At 51.1% G+C, this 13,799-nt stretch overlaps 1 protein-coding gene across 2 annotated transcripts in view; it reads right to left on the bottom strand.

Moving 5' to 3' along the window:
- Positions 1 to 13,799, bottom strand: part of PAIP2B (poly(A) binding protein interacting protein 2B) — a 42,604-nt gene that overhangs the window by 8,741 nt on the left and 20,064 nt on the right. For both annotated transcript variants that reach the window (XM_050943497.1, XM_050943496.1), the window contains exon 2: positions 5,555 to 5,709. In XM_050943497.1, coding sequence (XP_050799454.1) covers positions 5,555 to 5,701 — 147 coding nt within the window. In that variant the 5' untranslated portion in view covers positions 5,702 to 5,709. The remainder of the gene's footprint in view (positions 1 to 5,554; positions 5,710 to 13,799) is intronic.

The raw sequence follows: 13,799 nt of genomic DNA, 5'->3' as shown, positions 1-13,799 counted from the left end.
AGGACAGGCACTGCACTACCAAAGCCAAAAACCACATCATGGCATAAGCAATGTGTTAAAACACCCAACAGCCCATTTCACAGATGGATAAACTGAGCCACAGCAAGAGAACACGTCCTGCCCATGATCACATTGGACACTGGTGACAGAGCTGAGATACTGTGTGTTCTGTTCCCAGCTCTTAGTCCCATGCCTTAAACACATGGTTACCTCTCCTCCTCTTTGTATGTGAGTCACTTATACCGACAGCCCTACTAAATTCATGGTCCATATTTGTAAATTTCACAATTATAGGATTTAAAAAAATCTGAAATTTCACAGTCCTGTAACTGTGGGGGTCCCGATCCACAAAGGAGTTGTGAGAGGGTCATGTGGCTAGCATTGGGGGGGACTGCAGTGTTGCCACCCTCACTTCTGTGCTGCTGCTGGCGGCAGCGCTGCCTTCAGAGCTGGGCAGCTGGAGAGTGGCAGCTGCTTGCTGGAAGCCCAGCTCTGAAGGTAGAACTGCCAGCAGCAGTGCAGAAGCCACCCTTACTTCTTCACCGCTGTTGGAGGTGGGTCTGACCCAGCCCCGGGAGCGGCCCATGCAGGGGGAAGGGGAAATACCACCCCTCCACAGCCCAGCCAGGACTAGCAGCTAGAGCCTGGCACAGGGTCAGGGCCCCCAGCCCTGCTCCTTCCCAGTGCTCAGGGCTCATAGGGGCCTTGGGCTGGCTGTGTAGGGATGGGTAACATAGCACCCCTCTGCCCCGGGCAGTCATCCACATCACTCACAAGACCAGCCCTGCCCCTCCCCCAAAAGTGATGATACCCTCCCATACCATGCCACCCTCACTTCTGTGCTGCTGCTGGTGGCAGCACTGCCTTCAGACCTGGGTTCCCGGCCAGCAGCCACCGCTCTCCGGCTGCCCAGATCTGAAGGCAGCACAGAAGTAAAGATGGCATTACCACACCCCCACAATAGCCAGATTTCACGGTCCATGACGCGTTTTTCACGGCCGTGAATTCGGTAGGGCCCTACTTATGACCTATTGCACCAAGCAGGCAATTCACTGGGGAAGCAAACATGCCACAGGGTTTTTATCTGGGCTCCAGGCACACTCAAGCTACTTCACAGCCACATGGCCAATTAAATTATAAAGTTCTTCCTAAAAAGTCTCAGACTACTATCCGTCCAACAGAGGCTTGGCAAAGATTATAAAGGCAGGGGGAGGCGCTATCCCCTCTGCCCCAGTAGAAACCCTGACTCACTCCAAGCCACAGGGGAGCAGGGTTTGCTGTGTCAGGAAAGAGCCATTCCTTGACCTTGCAGTTGCAGTGGTGTTTAGCAAGCCCTTGTAAAACTGCAAGCCAGAGGCCGGCATTGGAAGCATCTGTCAGGAGACAGTGCCAAGCCCAGCCTGGAGCAAAACAAAAAACAGAACCACCATCACCACACTTCAATATGTGATCCTGCCTGAAACCTTACAGACCAGCTCCTCCTCTCAGTTCAGGACTGAGATAAGATTCCCAACAGGACAGGGCCCATCCACTCTAACAGCTGATCAGAGACTTCTCTGATCTTCAGGTTATTCTACAGCAGCAATGCAGGCTAAAAACAAGTCTCCGCATAAGCCAATTCTGGGACACTTCCCCTGGGGGCTGGTCATTCCCCAGCTGTTACCTCAGGGTTTCTAGCAGCTTTCTCTGCAACATTTAGTGGTACAGGATCCCAGAGTCAGGATACTGGACTAGGTGGGTCCTGGTTTAACAGGGTCTGGCCATCCTTATATTGCTGTATTCTGCAAGGAGTTTATTGCAGATTGTCTGACAAATGTTAACTTAGACTTATTTCAGCAGGGACTGACTGCCACAGAGCTCTCCCAGCGTGCACAGGACTGGCGCCTGCTGCTGCAGCTGTCTGATGGATATAATCAGATCCAGATTAGCCCCCCAAATCAGCTGGTTAAACCACTAGACTGCACGGAGGCTGCAAAAGAGGATGGTGGGGGCTCTCTTCAGGTCCTTGAGACTGGATAGTACCTTGAGGAGAAACAGAGGTTCCTTGATTGCCAAACTCACCGGTCCCAAATGAGCCGACTACTCCAGGACATCCCACCTTGTGCGGTTTTATTCCTAGAGCAGCCTTCTTGCTTCCTCTTTCCCGTCATTTAAATACAAATCAATGTAACTGTCGCCCTATGCCTGCTGGTTGCTTCATGCAGGTGTTCAGAGCCTTGCCTGCACTTCAAGCCCCGCTCTGGATCCCAACCTACTGAGGATGTGCAGATGAATGCACAGTACTAGGTCTCAGACCGGCCTGCCTTAACCCAACATGAGCTACAGATCCCGGCAGGAGCATGGCCCCTGTAGGCTGAGCAAACTGCACCTCCAACAACCTCACAGATTCATTCAGGGCTTTGCATTTTTGCTGTGGACACTGGAACAATGCAGCGGAGGCCGTCGAACTGACACTGCCAAGTTGGTCATGGAGACGCTAGCATTTTCTCCCAAGCTACACAGAGGGGTTGGCTGCATGGTGAGAGAGACACACTCATGAAGTACAGAACTCCACCTTGCTGTGAGCAACAGAGCTGGGCACGCTTGGGCACCGTTGCAGGTGCCTGCATGCAGAGCTGAGGTGTATCACAAGGAAACCAGCAATGGTGCTGACAACGCTCAGATGTGGAAGGGAGCAGCCACACTGGCAAGAGCCAGCAGATGTCCTGCTAAGCCAGGCGTGTAGACAGGTGTACTATGACAGTCTGAGCTCGGAGACACTCAGATTCTAAGGGGATGGCTGTTAATCCTAGTCTGCCCTCCTGCATGACACAGGCCACAGGACTTGCCTGAATTCATTCCTGTATGAACTGGAGCAGATCTTTTAGAAAATCATCCAATCTTGATTTAAAGGTTGCCAGCGATGGAGAATTCACCATAGGCCTTGGGAAGCTGTTCCAGTGGTTAATTGCCCTCACTGGTAAAAATGTGCCTCATTTGGGGGGGGGGGGGTCTTAAAATCTCCTTTGCACCTTCCCACAAGCATTACGACTCCCCTCACCTCATCTTCTAGCTTCCTCTGGTATCGAACCTGCGTTTTCTCCATTACAGCCAGAGCCCACTGCCTCCTGGGATGTGCAGGCTCTCTGGGTCAGGAGCCTTCCTTCCATGGGAAAAGGCCAATGGAATCAATGAAGGAGGAGCATGGCAAGGAGCCTGGAGCTTATGAAGACACCCAGACACTTCTCCACTTGGCTAGCACCACACGGAAGAAACAAACACTCCAGAAAACTGGCGGGGAAAGGGGAAGAAAGTGAATCTGGGAAGGATTCAACCCCGATTCTAGGGACAAGTCACCCAGTTAGGGCTGGCCACAAGTCAGGTCTGTTCCGTCGCTGCCTGGGCCCCCACTCCTACAGGGATTTGTGGGGGCAGGGAAGGGGATGGTCTCTTAACAGCCTTTTGAAGGGATAAGACTAACAGTGGGAAACAGGGCCAAGCCCACCTCAGGCTAATTCCCCTCACTGCAGTGGCATGACCCACAGTGATGGGCTCAGAGTTACCTCTGTCTTGGATGACAGGGGAGGTGGGTTCCCACTTCTATGGTTCACCTGAATCTGTGCCCCAATCCAGTGCAGTCCCGCAGGGGGGCTCCCCGCTGACAACCATCAGGACTAGAAACCGTTCAGTGAAACCTCAGACTGTCCCAAAAAAGCTGGCTGAGCTTCTTATGCCCTCGGGAACGTTTTCTGCTCCCCACGGGTGCGTTGAGCCCTGCAGTCTGGATCACACACTCCCAGGGGCAAAAGCCAGACCTCGCCACTGTCAAGGCTGTAACACAGATGGTCCCATCTAGAATGGGCAGCACCTGGCAGCTCTGCAAGTCCTGGTCCCGCCCTGTGCCCGTAGGTGCTCCTGCAAGACAAGCTATATGGCCTGGCTGCTATAACCCCACACACGCACCTCCCGGCCGGCTCAGATCATTGGGATAGCTCCAGATTCAAAGTCTGTCTAATCTAAGAGCTGAGGCTGGCAATGCAGGAAGGTGCAGACTGGTTTCCCTTTGCAATCTCACTGAAGATTCCCAAGCAATGGGACCCCATTCCCCAGTTAAACAGATCCCCAGCTTTCACCCCTCAGCCCATCACTCCTATCTACAGCCCCTTAGCACCCCCATCTGCCTCCATTCGTAGTATACTCCCTTCAGGGAAAAAAGGCAAATTGGACTCAATTTAACACTGTTTATGAGTGCTTCCATGGGGCATCCAGCAGCTGAGTACTTTGCAAACATTCTCTCTAATTAGTCTAACACAGTCCCACCCGTGCAGCTGCTCGTGGGCGGCGGCTGTGTCTAGCTGCAATTTAAAAAAAAAAAAAAAAGCCATAATTCAGTAACGACTGTTGCATAATTTGGCATGGCAAGACTCCGGCTCTGCGCCGAAGGGTTGTTGTGAGCTGGAGGCTGGGGTTTGCTCCCATGGGAACAAGCTTAAACATTACCAGATGGGAGATTTTCTGATGAGAACATTAAAGACTGAGGAAATTCCCCTTTTGGGGAGATGGCGAAGGGGAGGGAAGCAAGGCCTCTGTCCAGTTGCTCCTGCCCTCAGCTGAATCACTCCCCATCATCATCATCATCACCATCATCCCCCCCCGCCCCCCCGCCCCCCCACACAGGTACACTGAGGATACCGAGTGGGCAACTTCAGAAAAGCAGCAGGCCTCTGCCTGCTGGCTCCAGCAGGAAAGTTTCAGGTTTCCTGCCCATAGCAGGCGCTTCCTCAGCCAGTGGAACGGCCAGTGGCGGGTGAGCTCATTCCCCGCCCAGCTCAAGCAGAGTCTAAGTTTCCTCCAGCTAGAGGCATGTGCTGTTCCCCTCTGCAGAGCTCCAGCAAGGTTTCCCCTGGCACATCGCACAGGCTTGGCATCAGGACAAAAATCTATGTGAGTCCAAGGGATAAGACTGTGTGTTGGGAATGGGGAGACTGCCTAAAAACCAAGCCCTGCAGTGCTCCCAGCTCATCATCGGCTAAGTCACAAGCTTCTCCTGGGACAAGAGATTCACGCAAAGTTTCGATCATCGTTTAACCAAGTATTTTGCAGACCATTAACTCTCCTCTACCAAGGTTTCCTCTGCTCGGTTGCCATCTGCTAAAATTCAGAGCAAACAGCTTTTAAGATTATTGCAACACCACTGTGACCGGATTGAGTCCGCCTATTGGCAAGCATCTGGCGCTCAAGCCATTAACCCCGCTCCCTACGGACAATGCAGTTGGAAGTGACCTGTGATTTGGGGCACATCCATTTCTGGATGCTCAACTCAGGCCTGATTTTTCCAAACTAGGCAGGCAGAAACTGGACTTGTCCTTCCCCCAAACTTCGCTCTGAATTTTAGGCATGTCCTTTCTGTCACCGTGGCCAGATGTAATTGGGGGATAGGAGGGTGCGGAGAACAGGAGCAGATTGTCTCTCCTCTGTTCATCCCCTGGCCTGTTTGCACACCCAGCTGGAACAGCACAATTTGGTTCGGAAGTGAGGGCTGCAGAGAGATGTGGAGCCAGCTGCTCCCGCTCACCTGTCTGTTGAAATCCTCTTCGTTCTCCATCCACATGTACTCCGCAAAAGGGTTGTTCTCCTTCTCATCGTGCCCGTTCACTACCTGCTCGTCTTTCGATTTAGCGTTGGACGTCGTCGTATTGGCAACGTTGGAACCATTCATCATTACTGGTTCTGTGGGGAGGGGAAAAACAGGGTGCGTCAAAAGGAAGGAAGCAACAGGCCAGGACTCCCACACCATCGCATGACTCAACCCCAGAGCTATAAAGGAGATACGTGTGTAGCGCTTCGGTCTTGCCCACCGGGGTGGCAAACCTGCCAAGCATATTGCAGACACTCTGTGTTGTCCAATCCCACAAGATGAGAGCTTCCACCAGGTGTACAGCACCTGACAGTCATCTTATTACTCCAGCATGCACTCCTCTCCTGGGGGATGGATGTGCAGTGCCCAGAAGATCCTTAGGGATCTATCAGCATTTACATTCGTTTAATTAAGGCTTCATCTTTCTATCAAAGTACCTCATGCCGAAGCAGTGCATGCTGCCCGCAGGGGAAGTTCTGCCAGCACAGTAACTGCATCTCCCCGAGCAGCAGCAGCTATTCTGACCAAAGCTCTGTCTGCACAGCTGCATGGACGCTGGGGGTTTGCCAGCTTAGCATGTCACCGGCTGGAGTGTGGTCTTACACCCGTGGCCGACACAGCTATGCTGACAACTTTGTAACATAGGCCTGACCTTAGTGACTTGCCTAGGGCCACACAGAGTCAGCGACAGGGCTTGGAATGGAAGCCAGCTCGCAGATTCCCAGCCCTGGGCTTTCCCACCCCATCCTCTTTACGCGACGAAGAAAGTAAAAACTAAACACGCTCCTTGAACGTTTAAACACAGGAACGCTCAGGGGTTCAAGTTTCGGATTCTCTTCACGTTAACCCATCCACACTGCCCCCCATCCGATTCCTACTTAACCAGTTCGCCATGCGGGAGGTACAATAGACGCAGGCTAACACTCCAAGGCGAGCCCTAAGGGGACAAACACACCCCAAACTTAACCTTCTGCCTTTCCTACTTCAATGGATTCCATGGGGGCAGTACTGGCCTCTCCCCCTCCTGGAAGGGGGAGGTTACATGACTGAATAGGTGTGTTCATTTCTAACCTCCAGGATGGTTGCCAACCAGTGCTGAGTCCATTCACAGTCTTGGCCCTAGAACCAACATCGCCAGCCCACACACTTACCAAAAAACCAACTAACAGCAAAAATTACAACTCAAGCCCCCAGAAATTCTGAGAGTAGCCTGAAAGTCATGAGATTTTTTTTTAAAAATAGGTTTTTTTTCCTCTACCTTCTGGTTTCTCAGCCTGTCGGGATGCACCTGGGTTAAGTTTTTAAGCTGTCTCCTATAACCATGAGAGCTAGAAACTTTTTACACGAAAGCTGAGACACACATTTCCATGACTCCAGAAGCTGGAGCTTTAATAACTACAAATATCATATGAGATGCTACAATGGCATGAGGCGAAACACATCTATCTAAGTTCCTACAGTGAATGGAGGGGGAAAGCAAGGAAAGAGAGGAATGTGAGATGTAGCAGGCTGTAAGTGTAGAATACTATTAAAAATCAAACCCCACAAATTAATTACAATGTGTCTGTAGATATTTAGTCTTCCCTGGGGTTTTGGGTAGCTCCAACTCTGGCAGATGCCAGCTTGCAAGGCAGAGGAAAAGTGGGATGAGTCTTATTTGACTCCACCCCATGCACTTTCCTGTCCACACACAAAAGAGGTCTCATTCCATAGCACCCTGTCCCCCCCACAACCATGCTGAAATGCTTTCTCCTGTTTGAATCGGGATCACAGCTGGCTTCAGATCTGGATTCTGGGCAGCAGACTGACAGTCTCCCTCCCCAGCCCATGCTTCCCACAGCAGCTGGAATTCTGCAATACTCATTTGGCACATGCTACTCTGTGGGAGGAGGGGAAGAAGCCACATTTCCTGTAGGAGAACAAGCCCTGAAATACTTACCCATCATTTATTTGCTAGAGAACTAGACCCACTAGGCAGAGGTGGATCCAAAGCATAAGGCTGTGGGGGCTGAGAAGCCCAGTTCCCCTGCTGCAGGGATTTCTACCCTAGATCCTGACTGGTTACTCCATCTTGTGATCAGCCTCTGGCTTGTAGATGACTCTGATGTGAAGCTCCACGCCCATGTTTTAGCTGCAGGAAATAAGGATCTTTCCTCTTTCACCTCCCTCTACCACAGCCTCCGGGTACGTGGGGGAGAGGCCAACCCCTCCTCCCATGAATACCTCTGCTGCTCTTCCAGTTGTCCCCAAGCACCAGCAGGAATCAGCTTGTTTTGCTGCCGTCTATCGGGTTCTGAACAGCAGCGGAAACGGACCAGAACCTTGTTAACTCTGCATCTGCAGGGCAGCATAGCAGCAGCAGGGGCCCTGGAGCGGTCTGTCTACTGACTCTGGAAGACCACACCGCACCAAGTCCCATTTGGAAGGTTTACCACAAGCAGAGAAGCCGAAGATGTTTTGGTTTTTAAAATGAATGCTTAAATGCTGCAAAATTTAATGAGGTGGAGTCCTCTTCCTTGCTAGGGCAAGCTTCCCAACTGGGCATCACTCAAAGCCTGCGGGGGGGAGGTGGGGAAAGAGTTGTGGAGCAGAGGGGTGAGGGGAAGATTACAGCGGCAGGGTGGGACCAAGAGGATGCTGAAGTTTTAGGACACAATAGAGTTTTTCCTCCTCCTGGAAAGAAATCCAACCCAGTCTCCTCTTATTTCTTTCCTCTGCTGAGAAGACAAGATGTTTACATAGGCAAACCCAACCCCTCAGTTGCAACAACGTATGCAGTGTTAAAGAACTGACAGGGGTTACAGATTGTTAACACTATCCAGAGTAAATCCTCCTGTGCAAACACAGGGGTGTGGCAGGGACACTGCTCTTAAGCAGACAGGGAAATTTGCACCAGGTATGAGCCAGGAGAAGCTGTACCAGTGACTGCAGAGATTGGGGCAGTTAAAGTTGCAACACAAAAATCAAGCACCCCAAAAATAAAATGAAACAACAAAGGACAACCTCTGCCAGCCACCCACACCTTGACAGCATCAATCAGCTGTGTTGGGTGCAATCCTAGGCTCGCCCCCTCAGTGCAGCTCGACCCACACTGAGCAGAGCATTGCAGCGGTTTCCCAGTGCCAAAAGATTCCCCCACCGCTTTGCCAGGCACTTGAGAACCAAATGTGAGCTCAGCACCACGCGGCAGGCCCTGCTACCTGCATCATCATTCCCTCCAGCGCTGGAGCTGGGGAAAGGAGAGCTACCCTGCTGAGCAACACCACGAGTAGGCAGGAGTACAGAACTGTCCACAGAGAAATTGGGAGAAAGCACCGAGCCCTGATGAGGGACACACATCAGGCCTGGAGCTCAGAGGCTCAGCAAAGGCCGGGAACTTTGAATTGGAGAGAAGCAAGATGTAGCCAGTGAGACAGCTAGGGCTGAATTAATCCTTGTGGGCCTGACACCTCCTCCATTGCCTGTACTCCACCCTGAGGCCCTGCCCCCCCCGCCCCCCCACTCTACCCATGTTCTGCCTTGAGCCCCCATCTCTGCACAGCCCCTTCTCCCCGAGGGAGGGGGGAGGGGAGTGAGCGATGGGCAGGACCTCAGGAGGAAGAGGCCAAGCAGGGCCATAGTCTGGGTGCCAGGGCTCCTTCTGAGTGTGGGCCTGGAGCCATGGTGAACCCAATACCAGAGACAGCTGGTTACCGCATTACGGGGCCTGCTGCACAGCACACCCCGGCTGTCTCCCTTTCTCACATACCTTGAGGGCTGTGCTTCTCTTTTCCTTCCCACCACACCAGTGTCACTCAAGAGGGCATCTCAACACCAGACTACAGATGGGGACCATAGAGGCCAGAGGGAAGAGGACAGCTGTTTGTTTGGAAAGCAGCTGTCTGTTTGCAGGAAGCAGAAAGTGAGCCTATACCCTTGGTCCATTCTTCACAACCCGCTTGCCTTTCCACTTTGGAAATCCTGGTCCTCAACCAGGGAAGTTCCATGGTGATGCCAGGGCCCCGTTTCACTAGTTCTCCAAGCACTGAGTCAATGCTTGCCAAGAGAGAAAGTCCCTCCAGCCAATGTCTCACTGCGCAGCTGCGGTTCAGGCAGGTCAGTTTCACGTCCAGGGGTACACAGGGAAGCGATGTGCCCAGTCTCACGGCCGACCACCACGGACTGCCCTACCCCGCTGCAGCAGGTACCCATTCTGCAGCAGGAAGTGGCCTTTCAATGAAAGGCTTTTAGTCAGACTATTTAACAGACATTCTTTCTCCAAACTGCCAAATAGCTACTGAAGTTACAGATTCAGCACTCTGCCCCTTCACCTAGCCTGCTCTGCAGAGACGCCCTCCAGCAAAGCCCCGCAAGAATAGCGCTGGCAATCCTGGTATTTACAGGGCTACAGAAAACAGATCAACTCCTGCCCCCTCCAGCCCCTGTGCCACACAGAGGGACAAACCCTGCTCCTAGAATACCCTTTGTGGATTACCTCTACAGTGACCATTCAAGTCCCCTGAGAACATGTCATACTCGTACAGAGCTCTTTGGAGTTCTTTACCGATCTTCTGTGATACAGAAGAACAAAACCCCAAGAGTTTTGGCAGACACAAACCCTCCTGCTTCAGGGTTTAACTCAACCAACAATCTTGGCCTCCCCAATACCCATTCAAAAGGCTACTGCTAAGATCATTTCCTAGCCCATCGCTTTGACAACGTCACCCCTCTTCGCATCCCTCCACTGGCTCCCACTGTTCCAGCACAAACAAACTGACTTCACTTTCAAGGCCCTTCACAGCTAGTCCCCACTCTACCCATCTCATTTGCTACCAAGCTGTTGATCCTCGCTCACAATCAGCCCATGGTACCAGCCTTCAGCACCCACTTGCCAAATTTTCACACACCCCTCATGCTTTATCCCAGGCTGCCCCATATACTGGGAAGGAGCTCCCCACAAACATCTGCAAAACTAACGTATAGTCCTCCTTGAAACTCTCCTCTGCCACAATGCTTGCAAAAAACTGACAACGGTTAAGCTGCCGCTGTGCTCAGATCACCGCCTGTCGTGCTGACCAAAGCGGTCTGATTGTTTCCTTCTGCTCATGTCTGTCTCCACCTCTTGTCTTATGCTGAAGCTAAGTCCCTCGGGGCAGAGGCTGGGTTTTGTTTTGTTTTGTTTCTAACAAAGAAGCACCATAGCTAAGTATCACCATGTTACAGATGGGACAAGTCAGGGGTGGAGCTAGGGTTGCAACTAAACAAACAAGACCGGTAAAAAGACACCAGCCATCACGCTACACTCGGACTCCCATCCTTGCTGCCATCAGATTTCGCAGAGAAGCTCAGGGAAGACACTTAATCAGACGAGTGTACGGTTACCCTGAGCGCCACTGGCACGTGAAGCCTTTGTAGGCATGAAGCAGTTCTCCAAAAAGGGCCAGATTTTTGGAGCTTGAACATGCCCACCCCCTACACACCAACATCACAGATCGTTTGAACCCTTGTATTACGTATGTTTAGAGGAGGTCTGACGCGGAGCTGTCCAGTGCTGCCATCAGCCTGCAGGCAAGGTAAGATAACAGTGCCCAAAGAGAGCCATTCTTTGCACAACTCCAGAAACAAGGCAACATGACTACGGTGGTTCAGTTCAACAACTTACTGTGGTGTCTATTGGTCAAAGCTACCAAATGACAGTGTATCCCAAGATCGTTATTGGTTTTGCGTGGACAAGTCGCTCCCCCCACCCCCCCCCTCGCAGAAACAATGAAGCTGTTTAGCATGTGGCAAAAATAGCAGCGATCAACATTCTGCAATACACTAACACGAAGTGTTTTCATGTCGCATATTCTTAATTGTCAAATATCTCACAAATAGTTTTCTGTATTTTCCATTGAAGTTCACCGACCAGGTGAGACTCACACTGAAGGTTGTGCACCAGCTACAGTAGATGCTGTGTCTACAGTTTGTACTGCATAGCAGCTAGATATAAAGTATAGAAATTCTTAACGTAATGCTTCTCCATTGGGAAACGTCTGTATGTACATTGTAGCATCTAGTCTGCCTGGTAGAAGGTTTTAATTTGCAATTACCTACACATGCTGTACTAGCCTTTGAAATATTCTAGAAACTAGCTTTTGCATTCAGACACTTATGCACAGGTCAGTATTAGTGTTAGAGATGACAATACACAGCTTCATATTATGAATATGCAAAAGCTATGACCTAACAAGAAGCAGCGAGGACAAAGTCCATAAACAAGTCCTTGTCGCTACATGGAAGAGAGATGAAGGTCATGTTACAGCTCTTACCGACCACATTATCGATAAGACAAACCTATTTGGCCCTGAATCACATCCAGAGGTGCTTACCAACAGACCTACTAGTCTGCATGTAACATTAGATGTATCAAGTCTCCAGACAATAGCAGATGTTGGTGAAGAACAAATGAGGAGATCTGAGAGACGTGCACTTGATTCTACTGAGTCATCTAGCTTCAGCCCCAACAAGAAATCTGACATGGAGACATTTGCTGCCATGGCCAAGACCACCAAATTTAAGTCTGGGAAGAGGGGGACAATCCAACAGCTGTCAGTCCAGAAATTGTTTTCTACACAGCCCTGTTCTTCACAAAATACACAGGTGATGTTTCAGTGGGAACTGGGCATGGCCACCCAATGAGACCTGTTATTATCCCTGTTTGCTGACGCAACAATGAGAACAGAAGACAAAGCTGAATTAGACATCAGCTAGAAGCTCAAGTGAAGGAATTCTGGAGCTAAGAGCAGGCCACAAAGAAACCACAGTGTACACCAGAGCTTCCCTGGCTGTCTCACAGGATGGCTGGAGACTAATGCCACACATTCGATGAACTGGCTGCTGGGTACTTGAGGCAGGTCCGAAAAGGATTTGACAAAGCTAATTCTGTAATTGAAGTCTGACAGATAGGACAATACCCCTGTGAAAGCTGCAGAAAGATAGTGCCGGACAGGATCTAAGGCTGAATTCAGAAAATACCAGGTGGCTGATAGACACCCTGTGCCTCCATGCGAAGTTTCCAAAAGTCACATCCAACAAGCAGTCCCTTCTGGGATATACGGTTCAAAATCCACCTGAGACTGTAGGAGCACACCCAACACAAACACTCCTCCTAGCTGGATGCTTTCCAGTGGTGAAGTAGCACGTCCATCACCAGCAGTGGGGTTGTAGAAACCCAAGACCTGTACAGTCCTCAAGGACACAAGGATGTGTCTTCATGCTGTATGTGTCAATATGGCTTTTGGTCCCTTGGAGTCAAAGGAACCATAGTAATGAAGTCACCCGACACAAATGTTTTGGTTCTGGCTGTTCACTAGTTTCCAAAACTGGAACACACAGACACCAAGTGGACTGAAACAAGCACTATAACCAGCACAGCTGACAAGCACCACTCACACCTGTGCTTGCAACCAGGGACGCACCTCACTCCTGACTCCTGCAGCAAATCTCCTCCTGCTCTACACGCGTGAACAGGAGGTGACTGCGTCATCCCTATTGGGCACACGTAGCAAGGCGACCAAATCGGTGGGGTCTGCCACTCGCCTACTGTCAGCATTATGCACTTCCGCTCGTGCGCCGATGCCAGCCCCCAGCCAACTTGTCCTGGAGCATGTGGAACGTTACACGGCCCAACAACTGGATCAAACACGTCTCCTTCTAAAGCTAGCCTTGCCCAGCGTTTGGGCCTTGGCCGCAGCAGTTTTCTGCACAGGGGGAGCGGGACATGCTGTGAGCTAGCATGGTGCCGGATACCAGCCAGGTTGTTCCGACTGCCCGGGATTTCACTGAACAGAGTTAAGGCCCCGGAAGCCCGGAAAGCACAATAAGGCATGATCACTGGCTGACACGGGCCTTTGCTGTTAGATCAGCAGGCTGCTGCTGCTCGCACAAGGAGCAGGAACTGTACAGAACATGAGTGGACTGCATCCTTCAACAAGCTTATTGTTAACGTGTACCACAGCGATGGGCACCAAAACAATACCTGCACAGATAGCCAGAAGAGAAGGAGTTATGTGCAGGGGTCAGAGCCACGTGTCCCGCACCAACTGTTTTAGCTTTGCAGCTCTTCTTTCGCCACACTGTCCACTGACTTCATTGTAAAACAGCTGTGTCAGTCAGAGGGGGGCAAATTCTCCACTGACTCGCTCCCCCTGGTACAACTCAA

The sequence above is a fragment of the Gopherus flavomarginatus genome, chromosome 3 (assembly GCF_025201925.1).
Source record: "Gopherus flavomarginatus isolate rGopFla2 chromosome 3, rGopFla2.mat.asm, whole genome shotgun sequence".
Taxonomy (NCBI): Eukaryota; Metazoa; Chordata; order Testudines; family Testudinidae; genus Gopherus; species Gopherus flavomarginatus.
Note: the sequence above shows the minus strand (reverse complement) of the source record. Positions and strands in the feature narration are given on the sequence as shown.